Consider the following 26,254-nt stretch of genomic DNA (forward strand, 5'->3'; position numbering starts at 1 on the left):
GCGGCCAATTTCCGTCGCAGCGGGCCATTTAAATTTAAATATTCGAAATAAATTCGTAAATATACGATACATTTACGCGTAAATCGAAATTTCGCGGCTGAGTTTTGTCGCGGCCGACCCTTTAAATTCAGATATTTGGTGTAAACTCGTAAAACTACGACATATATCCGCGTAAAACGTATTTTCTCGGCCCTTCAAACTCGGATATTCGAAATAAATTTGACATTACGACATTCCAGTGTAAATCGATTCAGATTTACAAAATAATAATGCTTATTAGGACGATGTATAACCACGTAAAAATACATTTTTCGGCGTTTTACCGCCACGGCTGACTTTTAGATTCAGATTTACGAAATATTATGATTTATTTTCGCAAAAATCAATTTTTTTCGAATTACACGAACAAATTTTCGTGCGCGGACAAAAATAAATTTCGAATTACGAATCAACGAATTTCGAATTAAAAAAAATTTTGTATGAAAAAATTTTTCTGCGGAATTTTTTTTGGCGAAAATTTCGAATTACGCGTTTTTTCGAATTATCGGGGTTCGAATTAACGGGGTTCTACTGTATCGAGTTTGTACTGTATTGTAGGGTTTTGTCTTTAGCTATTAATTTTGTTACCTTACTGTGCCAGAAGGCTATTGTGATATTGTATTGTCTTGTGTGCTTAAAACTCTACATTGTTGAAAATAATTTTAATTTGTTGTCCAGTTTTATAATTTTATTATTGGTATTTTAATAATTTTAATATAGTTTTGTCTCCATTTTAAAATTCCTAAAACATTATGTTTATGGGACCTTTCCTTGAAAATGCATTTAATTAAACTATGTACATTCTGTGTACATAAATATTGTTACAGTCAATTTGCTTTTATAATTTAAAAATAATTACATACTTATATAATAATTTTTATTAATAAATAAAATTGAAAATTATTTGTATTTTTTTTACAATATTTCATCTATACATAAACTAGCGATGGGCATAATCGAGATAATCATTTCGAAATAATCCATTAAAATTAGTTAAAAAGTAAACAAACCTATACAGGGTGTCCGGAAACTCGTAGTACAAGCGGGAAACTGGTGAATCTACATCACATTTGGAGTCGATTTTGTAGTATATTTTTTTTTGATTTGAGCTTTCGTTATCGAGTAAATCGAGTTAGAAGTTGATTTTTTTTTTTTTTTTAATCAAATTCTTATAAATTATTACTGAAGATCAAAGTACCCAACTAATTAAAACTATTTGAAAGTAAAACAAATGAAGAAACTCGGATTTGAAGCATTATTTTGAAATCACCCTTCATTTAATCCGGTGTAATCATAAAATATTTCTGCTCTGCAGGGTTAAAACATCTGTTGTTCAACCCTAAACACCAGAAAAAACTTTAACCCTAAAATAGCCGAAAAATATATTTTTTGTTTTTGTGAAATTGCTCAAATCAAAAAACTTTATGTTTATTTGGGTTCCCCATGTGGTGTAGATTCTCCAGTTTCCCGCTTGTACTACGAGTTTCCGGACACCGTGTATAATGATTCAAAACATATTGATAATCATTATAAGGTGCTCATAAACAAGCAAGATAAATTGCCTATTGCTGAACAATTGTCTTATCGGGCAAGGTGTTGACTATCAATATTGTCACGTACCACCAGGGATAGCCAAAATATACAAGACTAATCCACAACCCCAAAACATGATTTCGTGCAATTACTCCACCAAACTTGTACATATAAACTTGGAAGCAAAATCATGAAGTTCGAAAATATGACAGTTTTGGTAGCGGGCAGGTAGCAAGTGAGAACTCAACTTGCTCTTTTGTGCAAGAGAGGACAATACATCAAACGAGGATATGTATTACATACATGACAATATTGGGATACATTGCCCAACAATACGGAAATTTTGACAGCGATACATTGCCGTAAAATCTTGTTCTTTTTCGGGCACTTTTAGAATTGAGATAGACCCTTACGACCTTCGGGTCAGAACGGTAAACTCCCTGACTCTGGTGCTAGACTTCGCAGGTTCAAAATTCAACACGAAGAATAAATTCAAATATTGTATATTTGTACCTCACTTTAGAAGGAAGATACTCTCAATATCTCCTCGGTGCAAAATAGCTATAGTTATATTTAGTGACCAGATCTGAAAAGCTATGTACTTTTGAACCTTATTCTACTCCTTCCCTTCCTGCACTGCCCTTAACCTCACAACATTTCCCAATTTAGGGGTGCAATTAAAAATCTAATGCGGTATCACAAAATAAAATTCATTAGAATGAATTACACAGTGCTTAAAAAATATATAACCTCAGCGGGAGGAGGAGTTGAATAAATATCTAATAAAATCTCAAACATTAATTTGATGCACCAATAAAATTAATCATTAAAATGATTCAATTATGCCCACCATTAACATAAATTCTATGATTACTCTTCTATCAAGAATTCAGCATGGACAATATCTCATTTACAGGGGAACAAATCGTTTCCGTATCGAAACTGAGAAGTTTTTCCTCGTGTACTGCAGCGAGAGAGATGCCCAGCTGCTCAGCCAATGTTGCAGGACTAAACACTTGATAGATACACTTCTGAATGTACGGAATCAACTCATCAGTGAACAGATTACAACTGGCTACAAATAGTTCTTTTTCTTGCGCTGAAAAGGCCTGCTGCTCTTTGTGATAGTAAGCTGCAAGCACTTTAGAAACGGACGACAATGATTGGTACATGTCCGATAAGACTTGACGAGCCAAACAGAACGGCGCAACAACTCTTAATCCATTCAAAGCGGTCAGCAATCCATTGCAATACTCAGCCAATGGATAGAAGTCTAGCAAACTTTCTGGTGGGGCATTCTGATTCGGTTCGCCTTCCGCCGGAGGCTTCCTCCCCATTTTACGATTCACCAATTTGTAATGCTTCATTTCTATCTCGAACTGGCTGTCCGTCTTGCGTAGAGATTTGGTGAATTCGTTAGCGATGATGTCCCGGAATAGCGGGGACATGACAGCTCTCATGTCAGCGCCAACTCGGCCAAAAGACAGGCAGAGATACATGCACTGGTTTATGAGTGATTCCAGAGATGCTTCATCTTCTTGAGAAGCATTCTGCTGCAGTAGATTAATCAATCTATTCACCTGAAATTCAATTCAACAATTACAGACAAATATATACTTTGCATTTTATCATTTTGTGGTGGAAAATTTTGTACAAAATCTGGCAGGATTACACAAAAAAATTTAAGCAGTTTTCGCCTTGTTATAGACTGGGTATGTGTAGGGTTGCCATCTCTAAAAGTTGGTAACCAGGACAAGAGTCTTGAAAACCCCGGATTTTAGAGACCATAACCCGGACATGTCAACAGGTTTTTTTAAACACAGTCAGTGTATTAAAAACAGTTTAAAATGTCATAAATCACCTTTTGATTTATTTTCAGACCTTAAAATTGAATTTTACATCTTTTATCATCATTTTAAATGTACCTAACAAAACAGAATCTTATTACAGTTTGTTGTACATTGTTTCCATAACCAGTTAGAATTTTTTCATTCTTAAAATAAAACAAAAATTATTATTATACTCTGTTATGAAAACTAAACCTTATTAAAATATTAAACTTATTAAAGTTCAATTAAATTTTTAAACAAAAATCTTAAAAATACTGAGACCATTTTAGTATTCAGTCTTACAATTTTTGAGGTAACTCTTTTAACTGAATAATAATTATCTTCTTTAAATTTGTATCAGCAGCCATTTACACAACAAAATACCTCTTAACATAATATGAACTAAATTCAGTCTTCTTAAATCTTAAGCAACAAAACTGACCCTTTTTAAAGTTTAGACTTACTGGAATGTAAGTAACATTATTATTTTTTTTAAACATAAAATATCCAAAACTATTCTCTTTTATATCACCTTAAATTTTAATCAACAGCCATATAACCTTAACACAGGAATTAGCCTAGTATGGTTGTAAAAAAAACATAACAATTGTAATTTCAAGAAATCTATGAAATAATAAAAAATAAAAATAAAAATTCTACGTTTCTTTTACGTAATAAAAACAATCATACAAAAATGAATAGAAATTTTAGCACTTGTAAGTACATTATTTGATTATCTAGCTATTTAAGATTTTTCCTCAGCCTCTTGTCTTTTTACTTTTCAGTTTTTTTTTGTATTTATCACTCTTTCCGATAGCTTTTAGAATATCTTCCCTTTTTATAATGAATTTGTAAAAATCAATGCAGCTGCATTCTTGGAAATTGAATTTAATTTTAATTACTGACGAGATTGTTTCTACGTTTAGTAAATGTCTTTCTTTTGTCCATTGTTGTGAAATTAATGAGAATATTCTCTCCACGTCGACATATGAGCCGGAATGCAAAAAAATACTGTGCAATTTCAGCAATTCCGAATATAAATTCGCATTTGGTGTTTTAAAAAATTGTACCCAAAGTTGATTTGAATTTAAAAGCTTATCTTGTTCAGTTAGGTTTTGACTAAAAGCGTTTAAATATTGAAGACAATATTAGTGATTTCTTAAACGAAAATCTGAAACAGAAAAATCAGAAAAGGAAACGGTCACATCTGGTCCCAGATTAAGAAATCACTAATATTGTCTTCAATATTTAAATATTACAATTTGAGGTTTTACTCAATAAAAAAATAATTCCGAAAAATAATAAAAGCGTTTAAATTCACCCACTCGTCAAATAATTTTGCGTCGTCAATATCTGTTTTTGTCTTTTAAATAAAGAACAGTGTCTTCAATAAGAGTCCATTCTGTGTTGTTATTAATTTTTGTCAAAAACATCCAGTCAAATTTCTCAAATTGTTTTAACGGTTGCATCCATTCTTCAATGTACGTTTTGATTTCCTTGTAGAAGTCATGTGAGCATTTTATAAACTCTTGTTTCGTGTTTTCATATTTATTTGTAATACTCTGAACATTCAACGGCACGAAACTTTCCTTAATTCGGTCATCTAAGCTTTTTGTTATGGATGCAAGTATGCTTCTGGTTTCAAGGACTGAATTATCACTTTTCTCTAATTTCTGTATTTTTGAGTGAACATCCGTGGTGCACTGCGTTGTTAATGACATGGGCAGAGCATCCCACACATAGACATATGAATATTAGTAGACCTGCCCTAAGTGATTAAAAGCGTATTATCCCCACTCCCCATACCGGTTCCATTGGAGCCGGCTGGGCTCGCTTATGGCCTCAAGTGAAATTTGAAAACGTGACGTCATCATTCTTGTGCGAACTATGGTCGAGGCATCATCGGTTCATTTTACGAAATAACACGGCAAAATGTTGATTTGTTATATGAAAACTTGTAAAAATAGATGTGAAAAAGAGAATAAACCCAATTGTCGTATTACATTCCATAAGTAAGCATTATTTTACTTTATTTTAAGCTTATTCACACCGTATTATATGGATCAGTTTTAGAAACATATACTATCACATCACAATGTAGCGATTCTCAAGTGTGCTCATCGTTGTTTACTGGGGTAAGTAAATTATGAAACATTTGTAAAAGTGTCTTAACTAAATACTCTGAAACTAACTACGACTCTGCAAACAGAAGAAATTTACTTTGCCGAATTTGGACTTCGCAAATTAGTTCATAACGTGGCGAGTAATTTGCGCTCCCATGTAAAAATGTCTATTCATTCAAAAGCAGATTTTACTTTTAAGAACTAAATGGTGATATTATAATGCGAGATGCCTATTTACTGTCAGATTGATTTATTGACGAATCACAGTCAGCTTAACCCCCTTCGTTCTTCAACAGTTGATTTTACCCCTCGCCATTATCTTCTCGTCTATTAATTCCTATGTCTGTGATCCCAAACCAACCATGTTTGGGTTAAGATTTTCTTTCAGCTTGTGGAAAACATTGTTGGTTCCATTTCGTTCTATTCCACCGAAGTTTGCATTGCAATTATCTCCAGCAAAAGCAATACATTTAGTCAAGAGGTCAGGCTGGCCGGCCCAAGACTTTAAATTTTTAAACCCGGACTACAAATGAAACCACGCCCGGACGCTCCCCGGACGCCTTCTAAACTAGGACAAATCCGGGGAAACCCGGACGGATGGCAACCCTAGGTATGTGGCTAATGTAAGTCTTTGTTCAGTTTCCATCTTTGATGAATGGCTAATATGTATTCATATATTATATATTTAAATTCAAATGACACAATCATCTTGACACTTTTGTAAGCTCAAAAATCCATAATGAAAACAAGTGTCCTCTATAATACATACTAAAAATCAAAAAATGCATGCTAATAGTCGAAAATGGTATGCCCTAGTGTGCGTCCACAGTGAGGTGCTAGCGCGGTGGCGACGGCGAGTGCGAAATATCATTCATATTGAAATATGAAATCGCCATTTGCATCTGCAGTGTAATGTGTAGCCTGTGCGTGAAGCGATGGGTCTAGGCAGGATTACTCTTGTCATTTTAAAATATTTCTATCCTCTCGTTATGGCCATACTGACAGGTCTAGCCAGCATGCGACATTCTCGCTACTGGTAGGGGGAACAAACCAGATTGGTCTTGTCGCTCGGCATTTGCGCTACAAGAACTCGCGGCGCACTGTCGAGAGCTACAAGCTCCCCCCACCGCGTCAGCATCAGCACAATTCGCTGCGCGTTCACTGTGGACGTGCACCTAGTGTCAACTCCTGCGCCAAGAGTTGTTGTCTCGGTGCCGATTATTTTACCCCTTTCTAGATGAGGATTGACTATCATGAGAACAACTAAAAATTAAATAAACTATGTACCAATGACAATAAAAAATAATGCCTTACTTATGCTGATTGGAATTTACATTACGACTTATAATTTTACTATACCATCCATGAATCTATTTATATAACTGTTCATTTATACTCTTTTGTTATCATTATTATCTCTAAATAGTATAAAACAAAGTCTTATACTCTCAAAAGTGTGTGCGCTTAGTTCTTCTAAACTACGCAACGGATTTTAATAGGCTTTTCAATATCACTTAGAGATTTTTTTCCGGAAGGTTTAAATATATAATACATGCATACTTTATTTATAGAAAGTATAGAAAAGTGGAAGTTTTGTAATTAAGTCGTAAAAATATATTTTTGGTTGCTTATATTACTAATGCTGGCTGAACCTATGACATACATCAAAATAATGAACTACGAAATTGTATATCTTAAAATTCCTCACAAACTCAAAACTTTACCCCAAAACATTTATAAATCCCCGAGAAACGCCGGGTACACGTCAGCTAATTATAAATATAAAATATACCGGTCGAAAATATTTAAAATGTTATATATGTATATTCAAATTTTATTAAAGAAGAAATTGAACGGTAGTATAAAGAGATGATGGTTATTATATCTATGATTAGTTTGCTTGTCATGTTCATTGTGCACACTTATCTAACACCTATATTTAGGGTGATGTTTATTATGATGACACAAATTGCCCACCCATTTGCATACTCTCTACAATCTGAGAATTGTTTAAAAACTTATACTTGAGAGAATCTCTTTATATTAACACACTTTAATCGGGAAGGGTATTTCTACCCGTTCGGTCGATTGATGCTTAACATCGGGAAGGGTATTTGTACCTTCTGCGCCCGCCGCATTTCAATGGCAGAAAAGAAGAAATTATCCGATGTTTTTATATGAATATTATATACCAATCTCTTTGTACAGGTCCCAACTATATGTACATAATTATCAAATTGCAATGCAAGTCTTTTTTTGTATTTATCTTGGAGTCTTTTGTGTAAATCGATATTTCAACTGACCTATATTATTGAACACCTGACACTTGATAGGTATTGCGTTTGAAGATCAACGAAATAAGTAATTTAGATAACATATTCTGTTATTGTAATAATTCAATTCCTGGAACGAGGGTTTTTATGACCCTGAAACCCGAAACAAATCTCTCTATCTCTGTTCCGCACCCACTCAACTACTAGGTGCGTGTCGGGCGCATTTAACAAAACAGGTATCGGCAAACACAGTTAGGCGGACCCACAGACATAGGAATTAATAGACGAGAAGATAATGGCGAGGGGTAAAATCAACTGTTGAAGAACGAAGGGCGTAAGGCTGACTGTGATTCGTCAATAAATTTATCTGACAGTAAATAGGCATCTCGCATTATAATATCACCATTTAGTTCTTAAAAGTAAAATCTGCTTTTGAATGAATAGACATTTTTACATGGGAGCGCAAATTACTCGCCACGTTATGAACAAATTTGCGAAGTCCAAATTCGGCAAAAAAATTCGGTTCTATTTTCAGAGTCGAATATTTCGTTTAAGTATTTAGTTAAGACACTTTTATAAATGTTCATAATTTACTTCCCAGCAACCAACCAGCTTTGTGTTTCGCGTCCAGACGTTTCTCGATGTGATAGTATATGTTTCTAAAACTGATCTATATTATACAATGTGAATATGCTTAAAATAAAGTAAAATAATGCTTATATATGGAATGTAATACGACAATTGGGTTTATTCTCTTTTTCACATCTATTTTTACAAGTTTTCATAGTACAAGTCAACATTTTGCCGTGTTATTTCGTAAAATGAACCGATGATGCCTCGACCATAGTTCGCACAAGAATGATGACGTCACGTTTTCAAATTTCACTTGAGGCCATACGCGAGCCCAGCCGGCTCCAATGGAACCGGTATGTGGAGTGGGGATAATACGCTTTTAATCACTTAGGGCAGGTCTACTAATATTCATATGTCTATGGGCGGACCATAATAAATATTTACAAGTGCATGCCAGTTTTTAAAAATAAAATTGTCCTACGGTTGTGTTCCGAGGAGATAATATTTATATTTGCTTTTTCAAACCTTTCAAAATGGATTCTGAAAATTACGATAGTGATGACGAAATCGTCGCACATAATTTATCTGCCTGTTCTAGTAATTATTTGCCTGAATTCGATAGTGAAAGTGAAGAATCTAGTGGAAGTGAAGAAATTCCTTGTGGGAGAAGAATGTCAGTGATGCTGTAGCAGTTCTTACTCCTGGGCGGCGAGTTCCTACCCGATTAGAAATAATCAGTTGGTTAATTTTCTCCTGTTGGCACTCCTGTTTCGAGATCAGGGTGCAGAGCGTACTTCGACTGTTTGAGTTGGTGGCTGGACTCGGGAGATTGCGGTGTGTTTCGTGCGACGCTGAACATGAGGGTCTATATTGCAATTCACGAAAGGTCTTTTTCTTTTAACTTTTATTTTAAAATATTTAACTTAACATTCCGATAGGGATTACTGTTTTAACTTCTTGCATAGTTAATAAATACTATGCTGGCGCCCACTCAGACATTTCTTTACAAGATACTTAGAGTTTTTAAATAATAATGTTACCGGCTCATTAGTCATATTTTATCAAGATGGCGTTTATCATACGTGCATTCTTGACACGCCCGGAGATAAAATTTATTAGAGTCTCATGTTCGTTTTATTGATCAAATATTTAACAATTGTTATTTCAATAAATTAGCTTCTGTTAATAATTAAAACCTTCTTTTATTTAGAACTTCCTTCACAGATTACATTTGCTACCCACATACATTTATTGTCAGTGCGCGTGGTTGAGATGACTTGATTATTATAATGGAATGATCAAATTAATGTCACAATCTTAGGATCCATCATTAATTATTTATAATAATCTTTTAATCACCCATCAATTGGCAAGAAATGTTACAAAATGGCCCCACGTTGGGCGCCATTTTGTAACATTTAGGAACATTTAGGAACTCGCCGCCCAGGAGTAAGAACTGCTACATTACAGTTGAGTGATTCTGAAGAAAGTGATATGGAGGAAGAACAATGAAATATTAGATGAACAATTTTTAGATGTGAACTGTAACTGATTATATAAAGGTGGTTAGAAACATAAACCTGATAGTGTATGGTGAAAAACAATAAACAATATTACGTGAGCAATACGAGAAGCATTCTACCGTAAGTGATTATTTTAAATTTCATTTGAAAAAATAACCAATATTAATATAGGTAACGCAACGAAAGAAGGAAGCAATAAAAATGCTTAGAATTGATGTATTGGTCTATCTGTGTGAACGTCAAGCGCCGCCCACTAACGCGATAAGGCTCTCTGTCTTGCTTACGCTCACTTATTGTAACTAGTTAGAAGAGAGGCAAGTTTTAACAATACCGTTACGGGGTATACTTACGGGGTGTCCTATTCATTCAGTTCGTAATTTGATTTAAACATACGTGCACCTACATATCGCAAGTGAAATAATTACCAATTTTTGAATTTGAAATAATAAATAGTTTTCATCATTTTTAATTCGAATCAGTAGATTTACAGAGAGTTTTTAAAGTGTGCAAGTAAATATTTATTACGACATCATGGAGTCCTGTTACAAAACGGGACGTGGCAAATCACTGAATGGACAAAGTCGTGAAATTTTATTCCGCGTGTTTAATTATTTTATGCATAATATAAAAAACGGTGGTCAATTTTTAAGCATGACTGACTTATATGATTTGACGTCTAAGGCAACTGGAGTATCGCAGACTAGTATTCGACGTATCGTAACTGGAGTGGCAAAGGAAGCAGAAACACAACCGTCATCATCGTCAACTCAACGACCAACCTTCAGCACACCAGGGAAGAAACGACGCAGACTATCAACCAAATCAGATGTAGATGATTTCGATAAGGAAGTTATTAGAAGATGTGTGTATGATTTTCATTTAGTTCATAAGTCTTTGCCAACGATGAAAAAGATTCATAGAGTTCTGAAAGGGGACATCGACTACGCAGGGTGTATAACTACGTTAAGGAAAGTTTTTCACAATTTGGGTTTTCGATGGAGAAAAACAGAAACAAACCGAAAGTTGCTTATTGAAAAAAATGATATCCGACTTAAACGTACCACATATCTCACTAAATTAGAAGAATATAGGAATGACGGACGTCCAATTGTGTATTCTGATGAAACATACATTCATAGTACACATACAACACCGCGTGCGTGGACTGACAACTCCAATAAAGGAGCTAAAGTTCCTGTGTCTAAAGGCAAACGTCTAATAATACTTCATGCATGCAGTGAAAATGGTTTTGTACCCAACGCACTGTTAACATTTAAATCTGATCAGAGGACTGGCGACTACCATGGTGCTATGAATTCTGCCAATTACAGAAAATGGATCACGGAAAAGGTTTTGCCAAATCTGGAACCAAAATCTGTGCTTGTTATAGACAATGCGTCATACCACAATGAAGAATGCGAAAGGATCCCGACATCAAGTTCAAGAAAAGGAGTTATGCTGACCTGGTTGGAAAAGCATGGAATACCGTATCCGATTAAAAACACAATACCAATATTGTATGATATTATTAAGCTCCACAAGATACGAGTCAAGAAATACATTCTGGACCAATTGCTGGAAAAGCATGGTCACTCAGTATTGCGTCTGCCACCATACCACCCGGAGCTGAACCCAATCGAACTCTGTTGGGGAATAATAAAAGGACGCGTAGCTGTCAGGAATGTTACTTTTACGATGGATTCCGTCCAGACTTTACTTGGAGAAGAAGTTGTCGCAATTAATGCCCGGACATTCAAAGACATTTTTAGAAAGGTCAAGGAACAAGAGGATAAATACGAAAAATTAGAACCCAAGATCGATACTTACACTGATGAATTCACAATACATCTTGGGGAATCAGATGAAGATACCTCCGTTGGATCATCTTTGGGATCTTCAATCAGTGGGGAAATAAGTGGTATAGGTGAACTTTTAGATGATTCTGACTAATGTGCTAAAGGTCCAGTGGGATAGTTTTTATCGTAAATTATTGATATTATCTCACTGTTCTTAAAAATTTTGTTGCTTATATTTTCATTTCATTTATATACTTTTTATCTCCATCATAACTTTATTTATACTATTTTTTTCTCATGTTAAAGTATTTTATCATGTTAATATGTACTGCCTTTATTATTTATGTAAAAGCCCTCTGGGCGCAAAACAAAATAAATAAAGAAACAACTAACAAATTAATGTTCTCCAAAACGAGCTTGAAAAAAAAATCATTTGTCATATACTTGGTTTATAAATGTGTAAAATCTACTACTTAAGAAATTCTAAAAATTATAGTACTTTATTTAAAATTAAATATCTAGTCATATAAACATTGGGAACTCATATGTCATAAATATATTGGTTTATAAATGTGTACATTCTAATTATACAATTATAAATGTTCTCTAAAAAATGGTATGGAAAGAATCTCCTACTTAGGATCTCACTGAAGAAACCACTCATTCACTCTGAATGCAATTATTGATGTTTTCCGAAATGACCCTGTAAAAAAAATCACATCTTTGCGATTCTTTCAAAGACATAAAGAAACCATCCCTTCGTTAAAATAGATAAATAAATATTCTAGGAAACGATAAAATTTTGGAAATGTGGGTTAATTATACTTCTAGGAAATATATCAAATTAACATTAAACATGCTTTGTAAAATAAATATTTCTGGTCAGAATAATAATTATTCCCCGAAAAACAATTAGGTATAAATTCCAATTGCCGTAATTTCCGTGAATTAGGGTCATTATCGATGGAAGTTTGTTATGTACAGCATTCTTACATAAATGACTAAGAATTGTTAGCAATACCATTGTCTTTTTTAAGAATACCTACCCATTTGAATTCAATCCTGAAAATTATCACATTAGTTTAGAAAAAAAAATGATAAACTTCAATATTTCAATAACGATGTCGTAAAACAAAATAAGTTTTATGTGACCGACTTCAACACGCTTTGGCTTAGAGTTCTCAATTGTGAAATAATCATCAATTGTTTTTTTTTTCAATCTTAAATCGAAACACGCTGTATGTAAGTTTTGCATCTGTGTGAGTACTGTGATGAAGCCAACTTAACTTGCGAGACCTATACCACGTTCCCATGGTTTTGGTCCGCTGTACCGTGCGAGGGGCAATTGCACACGTGGTATTTGAATGGGTAATAATGTGTTACTCTGACGATACCAGAGATGTGGAATTTTTTGTTGTTTTTGTAATGATTTGGGTTTGGTCAAAATATAATAATTTGTAATTTTATAAAATTGAAACCTAGTTTATACTTAAAAAATTGAACCCTAATGACCCAACAATGACTTTGTTTTCGATTTATTAAGTTGCATTAGAAATAACACTTAGTTTTCGGCTAGAAATTTTATAGCTGTATGCTGAGTTAGTATGTAGAAAATTTTATTAAAATATTTCCATTATTTTCGAAGATATAGAGATTTAAAACAAATTAAAGAAATTCGCGCGGGACCTTTATTTTCGCCCGTTTTCAGCGGTCTGCTGGCGAAAAAAATAACCCGATCTAAGTGTGTTAATAACATCATCTTTAAATAGTATAAAATAAAGCCGCTATCCATATCTGTCTGTTTGTGGGCATAGTTCTTCGAAACCACCAATGGATTTTAATAGGGTTTTCACTATTATTTAGAGAATTTCTTCCGAAAGGTTTATATATATAATCCATTCATATTATATTTATAGAAAGTAGAGAAAAGTTGATGTTTTGTAATCAAGTCGTAAAAAAAATACTTTCGGAAGCTTACATTGCTAACGCTAGCTAAACCTTATTCGATACCTTAAAATAATGTACTACGGAATTGTACATCTTCAAGAGGTCTATAGAAAAGTCCAACGGTGATATATGTCTATCCCCAGGATAAATCCCTGCAACGCCGGGTACACGTCAGCTACTTAATAATAAAAGAAAATGTAAATATGTATTAATATCGAAAGTAACCTTGTCTTTAAGCCAGCATGACAGGGCAGCCATTCCGTTGAGGTCGTCAGACTTGAGTTTAGTTCCCTGGGTGTCCGACAAAAATATCGCCTTGTGTTGAGTCAAAATATTGAACAAATTAATTCTATGAAGTTCCACTATTTTGCGAAGATGTTTCTCATCTGAAAGAAAGCATAATTATTAATTGATTAAAAGTTCCTTTAGACAGTTGTAATACTAGTTTTGTACAGCACATCAAACTTAGCAAGATATCTACACCCAGAGTGGAAGATACACTCAGTATGGCCACGGCCGGTTCTGTGAGGGCGCAGTTGGAGAAGTCCACTCCAGACACTGTTTGGCTCAGAGCCGGTCTTAAGTATCACCCTGGTGAAAAATCACCATTCAGAATCAAAGAATGGTGAAATGATGTGCCACATATTGTCACCGATGGATCACATGCGATAGCCGCGTAGATAAAAAGATATAAAACTCTTACTGTCTTCATTAGTTGCCTCGGTCAGGGCGGTGTTAAACCAGGCGCCCCGGGCTTTCAGGAAGTGCAGCTGCAACCCATCTCCGACACTCCTCATCCTGTTCTGTTTCGTGTGGTATCCGGAATCAACGTCTGATATTGATTCGTCCATAGCGGATTCATAAACTGCATTGGCTCTCCGCAAATAACCCAGAACCTAGAATTAACCATTTATGATTCTAGCTTGAGTGAGTTTTTTTATTCTACTTTCTGTAGCAGTACAGACTATTGATTCCATTGAAATTGAAGAAGTTTTTTTGCAAAACAACACAAGCAAGAAGGAAACCATAAAATCAACATAAAAAAATATGCAACAAATGAAAAATTGATTATTGTAGGCATTGTAACAATACTACATATTATATGGCATCAGTAATAAACTGGAGTCTTTGAAGCGTAAATTTATCTACGAAAACTAATTAAATGCAACAACAAAAATAACATGGCTATATTTTTCAAAAAGTTAGGCTAGTTTTTAACTCGCTTGTATTCTTCCGTGTAATCATGTCACAATACAACATTTATGAACTAGATTCACAAACTGTGAACGGCGGATGGAATTTTGGTAAATGAGAATTTATGAGCATATTGCTTATCAATATTGCATATACATAATATGTGAGCATATTGCCAGATGCACTCACATCGAAATTATAGCCTTTCACGGCATATGTATTAATATTAAAATAGTTTTTTAGGCCAGTTTTTCAGTGTGTATTGAGCGTGTCCTTATTTTCTGTATAAATAAATTACCCTAACTTTTCCTAACCAATATGAAACTCCATGGATTTATATATTATACTTTGTTATAATAAAAGCCGTATGGGAAAAAACTAAATGAATAGGTGATACATAATAATATTTTTAAATACCTGAAGGCACTGCGGTAAAGGAAGATCATATCGCAACTGATTGAAGAGATGATGGAGGGTTTCAAACCAAAGCCGCGTTACTTCAGCCGTGATATTCTACAAAAAGATTGTACAATCAGTTCAGTTTTTATTAATAGCATTAATAATTAAAAGCATTCTGCTAAATCATACATTTATGCATCAATACCACGGTATTCTCAGTGGCAGGAATGTACTATATTTTATAAATTAAAAAAAAATACTGTTTTTTATATATAATTGAACTGGATAAATATATGTTTACTTGTATAGCATCGAGATCGTTGTATCTTCTGGACAAGTTTCTGATGTAGGAGTACAGATCCAGGGCGCTCTCGTAGTCCCCCTGCTGCAGCGCCGTCTGCATGATGGCCGGCAGTTCCAGAATGCTGAGCAGCTGCTCACTCTGGAACTGGATCTGGTCGTTACATCTGGAAGTTTCACCAAAAAACATTAGTATTTCACTGGTCAGGGAATTGCCTAGGAGTTATCTTGTTAACGCTGATAGCTCCGTTGTAATCTCTTCATCTTTATCATGAAGGTAAATATCCAGAGATATGCCTCAAAAATACTTTGTACCAGTTTAATTAAAATGAGGATCTACTATTTCAGTCAACGCAGAACGAAGAGAATGCATTTTGATCAACATTTCATAAAATTTTAAGTTTTACAATTTGTCGTATTCACTTTGTGGCCATCTTGAATAAATAAAAATAATACTTGGCTGATTTATACAGCAGTGCTTTTGTTAAAAATCATCCCAAGGGTGCTGTAAAAATATTGTAAAAAATTTAATACAATTAAGATTTATAATAACTAGTGACTTACATCTGAGACTTATGGCTAGTGATGTGTAAGACTTAATTTAGAATAATGGCTTAAGGTTAGAGACTGTCCGTGCTGTCAGTGATAAAATAAGAAAGATAACTCTGTGAAAAAAAAATGTTCATAGAATAATATTATTGATGTATAATAGTAATTAAACTGATGCATGTTTTAAAATAATTTGAGTGTGGATTAAGGATGAGGCACATCGGGATATTTACCTGCATAAATGCCACATATAACAGAAAGATAGGTTACAATGGAACTCTTAGTGGCACAACTTTATGTAATTTTGAATGTTAAAAACAAGTGCTTAAATGAATGCATATTTGTTTAATATTAAATTACTTGACTTATCTTTCACTAAACCACAGGAGACTAACAAATCTGACTTACCCTCTGTCTTTAATAATATTTTTGGAAACGCTTGCAAAGTTTTCACATTCTGAAATAAGACACGGCATCTTGGTGATGACTTCATCCAGAGAAGTTTTTGAAGTTGTGAAGTCTTTAAGGATTCTGTTGGAGCAATCCGCAGTCTCGACAAAAGTCCGGTAGTTTGCCAACGCCAGCTCTTGGGTCTGTTCCGTCAGTGCCTTAGTTTCATCATTCAGGCGGAGAGGCTCCGACACTATTTGCTCGAAGGTGCACTTGCCCAATTTGCTAAAGTACTCTGCATTGACTGGGTCGGAAAAATCTACAAAAATTGTGAAAGTAAGAAAGCAATCAAACATATCTGAAGGGTAATTACTACAACTAACTAACTCCGAATCAGCGTCAACGTCAGCGTGAATCAATGTAATTTCCTCACCCATGTATGCTACAACACATATGTATTATGTGTTTGTGGCATAGCAAGGAAATAAAGAAATGTTTTTGTGTGTAACTCGAAAACGTTGATTAGGAGTTGCAGAGTTGTAGTAATTATTATACCAAATTTACTTATTCCGTTGATCGAATGTTTGTCCTAATCTAAGGCGGGCAGCGTGGATTTGATTTATGTACATATCTTCAGGTTTATTCTGAGTTGGATGAAATTTTGCACAGATAACTCATATAAAACTCTGTTCAAAGCCCGGGCAACGCCAAGGACTTCAACTAGTACAGTAATACAATAATAAATTACATCTTTATTATTGTACTTGTAGTTACCTTACTCTGCTTACTTCTAAATTATTGAAGGAACGCTTCGTTTAAACTAAAGGTAAATATAAAGAAAATATGGACATGTTTAATACATATATTTTATTTAAAAAACCTTTGTATCGAAAAGATAATAATGAGAACTTAGTATTTCAGTTTCCGGAAATGGAAAATAATGCATTTTAGTAGCTATTTTATAAAAAGTGGATTTTAATTAACGAAATAATTCAAATGCATCATTTTCCAGAAACTGAAATACTTACATCTCATTATTTTCCAACTATTCCTAAATGTTTTTTTGAATGTTTGTATTAAGTGTGTCCCTATTTTCTGTATATCTACCAAACTTAATTAGCATAATAAACAACTATTTACATCATGGACATGCACAGAATAGGTTATTAGGTTCATAGTTTGGGTAATTTAAATAATTTGTGTGGCAAACATCCCATCTACTAACTAAATAAGGGAAATTTTGAGCAGAGGATACACCGCCACACATAACTCTATGGGCACACTATACTTCGTTCATATTCATAAATCATCTCATGTTTATACTCATATGCTGTCTCTTTACATGCCTACATATTCCACTTTTATGAAACCCCACAATAGTCCCAACTATCTGGAGCCAGTAAGACTATGGCATCCCCAATCGGAGTACATTGTGAGGCTGAAGGTAGTGGGGAGGGGAAGGAGACGGGGAAAATAAAGGTGGGGAAGTACGAAGAGGGATATTGGTGTAGGATTAGGTCGCAATTATACTCTATGTATTATTCTAAATTAATAAATTGTGAAAAAACACAATTCAATCAAATAAAATTTACTTGCGTATGCTGGGTTTTGAACCCGCAACTTCTGCATTGCTAGTCGAGAGCCTTACCCCTTGATTACAGAGGCATTGCACGCGAAGTTTCATGGGGGTTCCTATACTTTTTTTATTGAATAAATAGTTAATACATATCAACAAACAAGTCCTGCTAAGCCAATTGAATTGGCTTGTCAACAGGTGCTTAAAGTTTAGTTTCATATACATTTTTATAAGTTATAATTTACATCTTATATCTACAAAATCAACAATTTTTTCATACAATTTTTCATACATATTAAAGTAAATATTTTTTTTCCGATAGGCAATTTTTCACCATATATTTAACTTTATTCATAGACTTACATTGCTTTATAGTGTCAGGTAATAAATTAAATATCTTCGGTATGTTGTATTCAAACGTTCTCTGTCCGTATTTATTATTAAATTTCGGAACTATTAATCCGTCATTGCGCGTGAATCTAGTACTGTATTTATGTTCTAATTTTTCTTTATGCTGCGGGGTAAATATATACTGAATTATGATTTTTTGCCATAGAATAGCCTTAACAGGTAAAATTTTGGCACTCTGAAACAGCAACGGTGTATTATGTCTCTGTTTAAAAATATTAGGGACGACTAGTAATTTTACAATTGCGTTTTGTACAACTTGGACTTGTTTCAGATTGGTTATAGTAGTATTTCCCCATATGGTTAATCCGTATCTTATAATAGATTCTGCCATTGACATATAAATTATTTTAAGTGTTTCAATTGATAGGAAAAAATTTAATGTGTACATTCTGCCAGCAATTGATCTGAGTCTTTTACAGGTTTTTTTAATATGTTTGTCCCATTTGAAAAAGCAATCTACTGTAACACCAAGATAGACATATTCCGTAACTAATTCTAAGCTTTCACATTTACAATTAGTCGGGATATTTTTATGGATGCAATTAAAATTATGAGAAATAATATTAGGATTAAATTGAAATCTGGCATTAGGTGATCTTATATGCATAACTTTGGTTTTTTTAGCATTTATTAATAGTCCTGCATCATGTGACCATTTACATGAGTTCAATTGCAATTTTTAGATCTTTATGTGATATGACCAATGCCGTATCATCTGCGAATACAAAATGTTTAACAAAAGAGAAAAGTTTTTTCATTATAGTTACATAAATTATTTATAGTGTAGGTCCCAATATGGAACCTTGCGGAACTCCTGCAGATACATTCTTTGTTTTACTAAAAGTTTTATTTATTTTGGTACATATTTTTCTATTTCTAAGATAATATTTAAATAAATTTAACACATTTCCTCTTATTCCAATTTTTTCTAAGGTTTCTAGCAGTTTTTTAGAGTTAATTGTGTCAAAAGCTTTAGAGTTATCGATAAATAACACAATAACATGTAATTTATTATTTAATTGATTATTTATGTAATTGGAAAAATCTTGCAGTAATTTTTCAGTATTTTTTTTTCTTTGAAAGCCATATTGATTTGGATCTATGATAGCGAATTTTTCAATGTAATTATTTAATTTATTTGATAAAAATTTTTCAAGAATTTTTTCTAACGCAGGTAGTATACTAATAGGCCTATAATTTCCCAGTTTAATGTGTTTTCCACCTTTAAATATTGGTCTAGTAATGCTACATTTAAATTCTTGTGGAATTTTTGCTTGCTTTATTATCGTATTGATTAAATGAGTAATTATTGGCCCAAGAGTTTTTATATTTCTTTTTAAATCACACATTCTTATATTGTCAATAACTGTGCTTTTAGAGTTTTTCATTTTTTTAACAATGTTTTCAATGTCAGTTATAGTAGCTCTTGGTATAAATAAACTGTGAGGCAGTTCTTCCAGTACAATATTAGTAGCTATGTGATTGCATTTATGTAGCATGTTGCTGATTCTATCCGAGAAGTAATTCACAAAATCATTTGACACAGAATCCTCAGTTCTATCTTTTAACATATATCGTGTTATTGTTTCATCACAATCGTTTTTGGGTTTACGTCCTAAAATATTATTTATCTCATCCCAGGTTTTTTTTGTATCATTAAAACAGTTTTTAAATTTATTATTATAGTAGTTAGTTTTATCTTTATTTATAAGTTTATTGACAAGGTTTCGTGATTTTTTGTATTCTGTTTCATATGTTTTGTTTGTTGGTGTACTTTTCCATTTTTTTATATTGTTTATCCCTTTTATTTATTTGACATAATAATTCACTGCTTACCCATTCATTTATTGCATAAGGTCATGTTTTCGGTTTTTGCACTATCGTTTTAGAAATACTCTTGTAAAATTTATTAAATAAAGATTTTATTTTTTCATATAATGAAATACAATCCTTCTCCTCTATAAGTTTACTCCAGTTATAATCTCTGATATATCTATCAATATCCTTTTGTGAGATGATTTGAATATACTTATTTGCAAAGTCTACCTGACGTTTATGAGATTTTATATTAATAGCAGTGATAAAATGATCGGCAATATTATTTTCACAGACGCAAGCATTGCACAACATATCCAATTACTGTACAATTCTCAATTTGACAATCTTAACACCTATGAAGATAATTATTATACAAAAAAAACTTTAGGCTATTTAAAGAAGAATTATATATATATCTAGTGCTTCTGAGATTTCATTCAATAGCACCATTCCTCTTGTCATGCTATGTTGTGCTAGAATATCTGTTCTGCCGTATGGTATTTTGAATAAGTCGTGTCGACAACTACGGCTGAAGTTTTCGGGCACGTATAAACCATAGCATTTCAAGAGGAACGGGCTATCAATATAGTTATGGATTATGTTAAAACTAAGTATTGCAAGATTTGCATGACGTCTAGTTTCCAAGCTAAATCTATTTGTTGCCTCAAGTAAGTCCACATGGTGCATGAACCTTGGATAAGTTCCACGCATCCGCATATAGACATACCTGAGGAATTTTTTCTGGATTTGTTCCAGCATATTAATATACTTAGTTTGGTGCAGAGTCCACACACCACTAGCATACTCCAGCTTACTTCGTATGACGCCATCAAACATGGCTATCATTGCATCTGGGTCGTGAAATTATATCTCCAAGTAAGATAATATTTTCCTTACTATTAATTGTCTCAAGATATGATGATAATTCCGTCAGAAATGAAGATTTACTGAAATTAGGAGGTCTATAGATAGCTATTATATTGACTTTAGTTTTGTCCTGGAGTATGAGCTTTCCTGTTATATTTTCAAAATGTATTGATTGTAATGTTTTTAGTCTAAATTCAAATTTGTTTCTTATATACAATATAATACCTCCTCCTGACTTATCAGTCCTGCAGTAGTTATATGCATTATATCCAGGAATATTGTACATACACATACTTTCAGTTTGAACAGATGTTTCACATAGCATCAGAATGTCAATATGCTTCAAACAATTAAGTAAATATATATGCAATACATCCCAATATTTTTGTATAGATCTTATATTTAATTGAATACAAACAAGATTATCAGACGAATTTGTGTTTTGTTTTTTTAAAATCTTCTAAATTATTTACTGTACTACTTTATATTTCGTTATCATTATCTATATAAGAAAAATTATTCTGCGCCATTTAATTTGTGATGGTAATTAATTATTTTCTTGTTTTGTTTAGCAACAGACGTGTTTTATGTTAAATATTTAACAATATAAAAGTGATTGTATTTGAAGCTAATTGGTACAAGTACTTTTTGATAAAGGCTTAATAAATATAAAATAAACTGTATTTACACATCTAGTGTTATTTCAGAATATTTATCATAATTTAAAAAAAAAAAAAAAAAAAAATATTTTTTTTTTTTTTTTAAAAGAAAGACAAACATTCCCGGGTTACGAATAACCTGACAATATTTGAAAATCTCCTACTACCACCACAGTAAGCTGAAAATGTTGCTTGTGTTGTGATGGAGGACTTAGCCAGCCGAGGAATTGAACACACTACGCCCGAGTGAGACCCAAGCGCGATGTCAACTCGGCCACCGACCGGACCTTTGTTATATTTTAAGATTTTTTTAAAAGCTGTTTTTATAATTATGAATGTGAAATATAGTACACAGTGAATAAATGCATGTTTAAGTAAACAAAAAAATGTTGTTAAAGGTGACGTTATGATATTACTATTCAAAAAATAATGTAATATAATAATGTTATTTTTGTTAGTTAATTTATAATTTTTATAACAATATTTATGTAATAACACTATATCTACTTTGGGACAGGTTTAATCTTATTTCTATTCAATATTCTATTTTTTCTTTTGCTAAAAAGCTCATTTTTTTATACACAATACATTTGAGGAAAAGCGTGGTGATTAGATAGTTAGATATTTTTCAAAGAAACGGCACTATACAAATGAAATTGTCCAACTATTATTATTATCATTCGTCGGTTAACCACTCGCTTATCCCCGGACCACAGTACTGGACTTACGCAGGAAATCCTTAAAGCAGTGTAGTCCACTTTTTTGCAATATCGCGCAATAACCATCCTGAGTTACTTTTCTATTTATTTTTTAGCATTTTATGTATTATAGCTATAGAAATATAACTTCTTTATCCGTGTAATCACTGACTTGACTTTCTTTTACTAAACATTTTAGAATGACCCTGATATTTATTAAGTTGTTTAAGTGTCAAACTTCATTGACGATTTATGGTTATTTTGTGTTTCTGACGATTTTTCCGTACAAATACGAATATATATTTAATTTTTGTACATTAAACCCAAACAGGAGGTTCAGAAGAAAATAATTTCCCTCTGGGCCTATGTCAGCTTTGGGAATGCTGTGTGGAGGATCTTTTTAACGAAAGGAAGGAGAGGAAGTTCTAGGAAAGAAAAAGGTATGAGGGGTAGGGATGAGTGTGTCCAGGAGTGACGGACGAATAATCTATCCCTCCCGCTGCAACGCAAGGCGATGGGTCAAGAGAGACCAGTTGGAGGGGTCAAAGGGTCTCCCCAAACCAACCTCTCCTGATTTGGCACGCCACGCAGCTGGTGGATAGGAACATCCTGGACACACCTCACCCAATAAACCCGGGCTCCACTGCTAAATCACCAAACATTGCAAACCACTTGGGGTGACCTATGGCAGAGGTGTTGGTTAGCCAATAAATGGTTCCCGGGGCGGCGGTACCAAAACCCGCCTTCCAAATTGAAAATTTATATAAGCATTATATTTTAAATTGTTACTTATTCTTTTCCGCTTACATTGGTATAAAAATTATTCATATGTTTTGTATTGAGTAAAATATTAACGAATATCTTCACACATAACTGAATCTTATTATAATGCGGTGAGTTGTTTGTTTACATAAAACAACAATAAGGACAGGTTGTTTCGGAGAATTTGAACAATTCTTCAAATTTCATCGTTAATTTTCAAGTTATGTGAAAGTTTTTTTGAAGTTCTGTTATTATTTCAGTTGTATCAAGCAACTAGCCTATAATGATATAACAGAGATAATAACAACTTGAATACGACTTTCACCATTGACTAAATACATCAATGACTTTCACAGAACCCGAAAATTAAGGTTGAAATTTGATGAATTGTTCAAATTCTGCGAAACAACCCATCCTTAGTAAATAATTATTATATTTTAGTATGAAGATTGTTTAAACACCTCCTCCTCCTCCTTAAACAACTCCTTATTAATGTGATACCAAAAACATAAGAATTGATTAACCTTTACGGTTTCGAACGAAATTATTTGCACAAATCATTTTAAAGTCACTAGACTGCTCTACACTAATCCCGACAGAATATTTAGTGTTTTAGTGTTAACAGTATGTAAATAAATATATAATTGCCTGTTCTTAAATCTTTTCAATTTCAATCCACGGAGAAGCAAAATAATGTATTTACATTAACATTGAGCGAGATAAATCATTTGGGGTATATTTGATTGAGTCGTACTTACCAAATTGGGAATTTGCAAAAATTGTGTTGAGGATATCAGACGACTCAACTTCTGAATCCGCCATGCTTTATAATAAAAATAAGAATTTAAACTTTTCAAAATATGCACTATGTTTACAGCCACGTCAAGTCACTTACAAGAACCTTGCCAACGGTATTATCATGGTATTATGAATTTGGAGTTGTGCGACATGGTTTGACAGATGACAGATAACATCATAGATTTTTCCACAGATAAACAAATATATCCATAAACAAATTTACCCATAAACAAATAAAGATATTGATATACCATTCATAATTTGGCGATGGGCACAATCGATGCATTACTCGATCTCTTTGACCATCGAAATATTTCGATTCGTTGACAATCGTTTTGAAACATTACAAATGAAGAAATCGATTATGTCAAAAATAATTCTTAACTTAGTCTCGGAGATCCGAGACAGTCATTTTGAAACGTCATCGAACAAGGAATCGAGTTTGTCAAAAATCATTCGAAATCACAATCCGAGACAATCTTTGTAAAACGTCAGTCACGTCATTGGTCAGAATTCATCGATTTCCAAATCCGAGATACTTCAAAAATATCTCGGATTGCTTAACAAACAAAATATCCCGCAGGTACACTGTATTACGTTACTACCTAACATAATTTGATACTTAAGTTTACGCAATTATTCTTTGCTAATTGTCAAATATAGGCAGTGGTAGGTGTTAGATATTATTTCTTTAATTACGATATTATCTACCAACCGAAGAAACTACGTGAAAAATTCATTAATCGTATAGTTTGGAATATACGACGGCCGTACATATTAGTTTGTGTAGAAAATGGCATTCTGATTTATTATGAGTTGGAAATGTTATTAATAATATTAAATTAATTATTTCCATTTTTTTATGAAAAAGTCACCTCAAGGCACTCTATGAAAAATCTAAGATTTACATGTATTTTAAGATTATGTTGTGAAAGATAAAATCGGACCGATATATAAATATTAAAATCGATATTGCTTTAGAATTCAGATATTTATGTCCGAGGGGATGAAATATTTGACTTATTTCCACTATTGAAAAATTACTTCACGGAATAACGTAATAATAAGAAATAATGTAAGAAGATTTCAAACCTTCAGTAGAAATATTCAAAAATAGTATTTCCTTATAATTGGAAGTAGGTACGAATATTATGCGGATTATTTATTTATCCCCAAAAAATCTACGGTGAGGGGAAATTGCCTGGCAGCTCTCCTGTATGATTAACCCTTTCAATACCAGAATTTTTCCAGCCATTGAAAAAAATGTTTCTCTATGTTTTCGACATCTGTGATTTTTTTCAATATTTTTACAAAAAAAAAAAAAAAATTTTATCATACAGTTTTGGAAATATTTCATGTTCCTGAGGAAGAACATTGGGGCTTCGGGGGTGTAAATCAAAGGACGGGTAGTACAAGAAGCATACATAATTTTTAAGTGTTTTTAATTGTTTTAATGAAAAATAAATATACAAAATTCAATACTAATAAACTATAAAGACCAATACATTAAATTACAATATAATATTACGCTAAAATAATTTTAATACACAAAAAAAACTCTAAATTATATTTTTTTTTTACCAAAACCATTTCCCTAAATTAACATAAGACAAACAAATACAAATAAAATAGAACATACACAATTAAAATTGTTTTGTTTTATTCCATCATTAATGGTGGAATAAAACAAAACAATTTCTTTCTCTTTGGAGACAAAGGGCTACGCCACATTTCTCACACTTTAGAAAGGTCTTCATTTTAATGCATAGCCTGCATCGCTGTGGCTTATCCATGAACGTTGGTTCATGCCCAATACCATCATATCTCAGATCAGCTACTGGACGTGGTGCAGGTAGGGCACGTTTTTTTACCGTGCTAGGCCCCGCTTCATCCGCCAAAGAGCAAGGTCGACCCCTTTTTTTGTTTTCGGAATAATTATCGTGCGCAGACATTAGAGCCTTGGCGATTTCCGCACGAAATTCAATCAACGTTTTGTGTTTCATACCTAATTGATTTGAGTGTCGTTTATGCAACAGCCATGCATTGACGACACTCATGTCAATTAAATGAAATACAATTCGAAGATAAAACCTCTTGGTCCTAATGTCTGTGCGATATAATTCCACCAACATATTATGAAGGTCGACCCCACCCATGTATTTATTATACTCGGCGATGATAGCGGACGAGCCGCGGT

General features: G+C 33.1%; 2 protein-coding genes across 2 annotated transcripts; one reads left to right on the forward strand and one right to left on the reverse strand.

The window, feature by feature from the left end:
• Window positions 1-904: 904 nt before the first annotated feature.
• On the reverse strand, window positions 905-24,211 carry Cog8 (conserved oligomeric Golgi complex subunit 8). The gene is made up of 7 exons (XM_089635690.1): window positions 24,018-24,211; window positions 16,487-16,787; window positions 15,531-15,696; window positions 15,248-15,343; window positions 14,340-14,532; window positions 13,862-14,022; window positions 905-3,152 (listed from the first exon to the last, which is right to left on the reverse strand). Exons 1-7 carry the CDS (start codon window positions 24,079-24,081, stop codon window positions 2,454-2,456), a joined length of 1,680 nt encoding a protein of 559 aa, XP_089491816.1. The 5' UTR covers window positions 24,082-24,211; the 3' UTR covers window positions 905-2,453.
• Window positions 10,886-12,273, forward strand: LOC149421001 (uncharacterized). Its single transcript, XM_089635692.1, has one exon. It carries the CDS (start codon window positions 11,205-11,207, stop codon window positions 11,841-11,843), a length of 639 nt encoding a protein of 212 aa, XP_089491818.1. The 5' UTR covers window positions 10,886-11,204; the 3' UTR covers window positions 11,844-12,273.
• Window positions 24,212-26,254: the final 2,043 nt, after the last annotated feature.

This window comes from Hesperophylax consimilis, chromosome 9, assembly GCF_061612785.1.
Source record: "Hesperophylax consimilis isolate HC1 chromosome 9, BYU_Hcon_1.0, whole genome shotgun sequence".
Classification (NCBI taxonomy): Eukaryota; Metazoa; Arthropoda; class Insecta; order Trichoptera; family Limnephilidae; genus Hesperophylax; species Hesperophylax consimilis.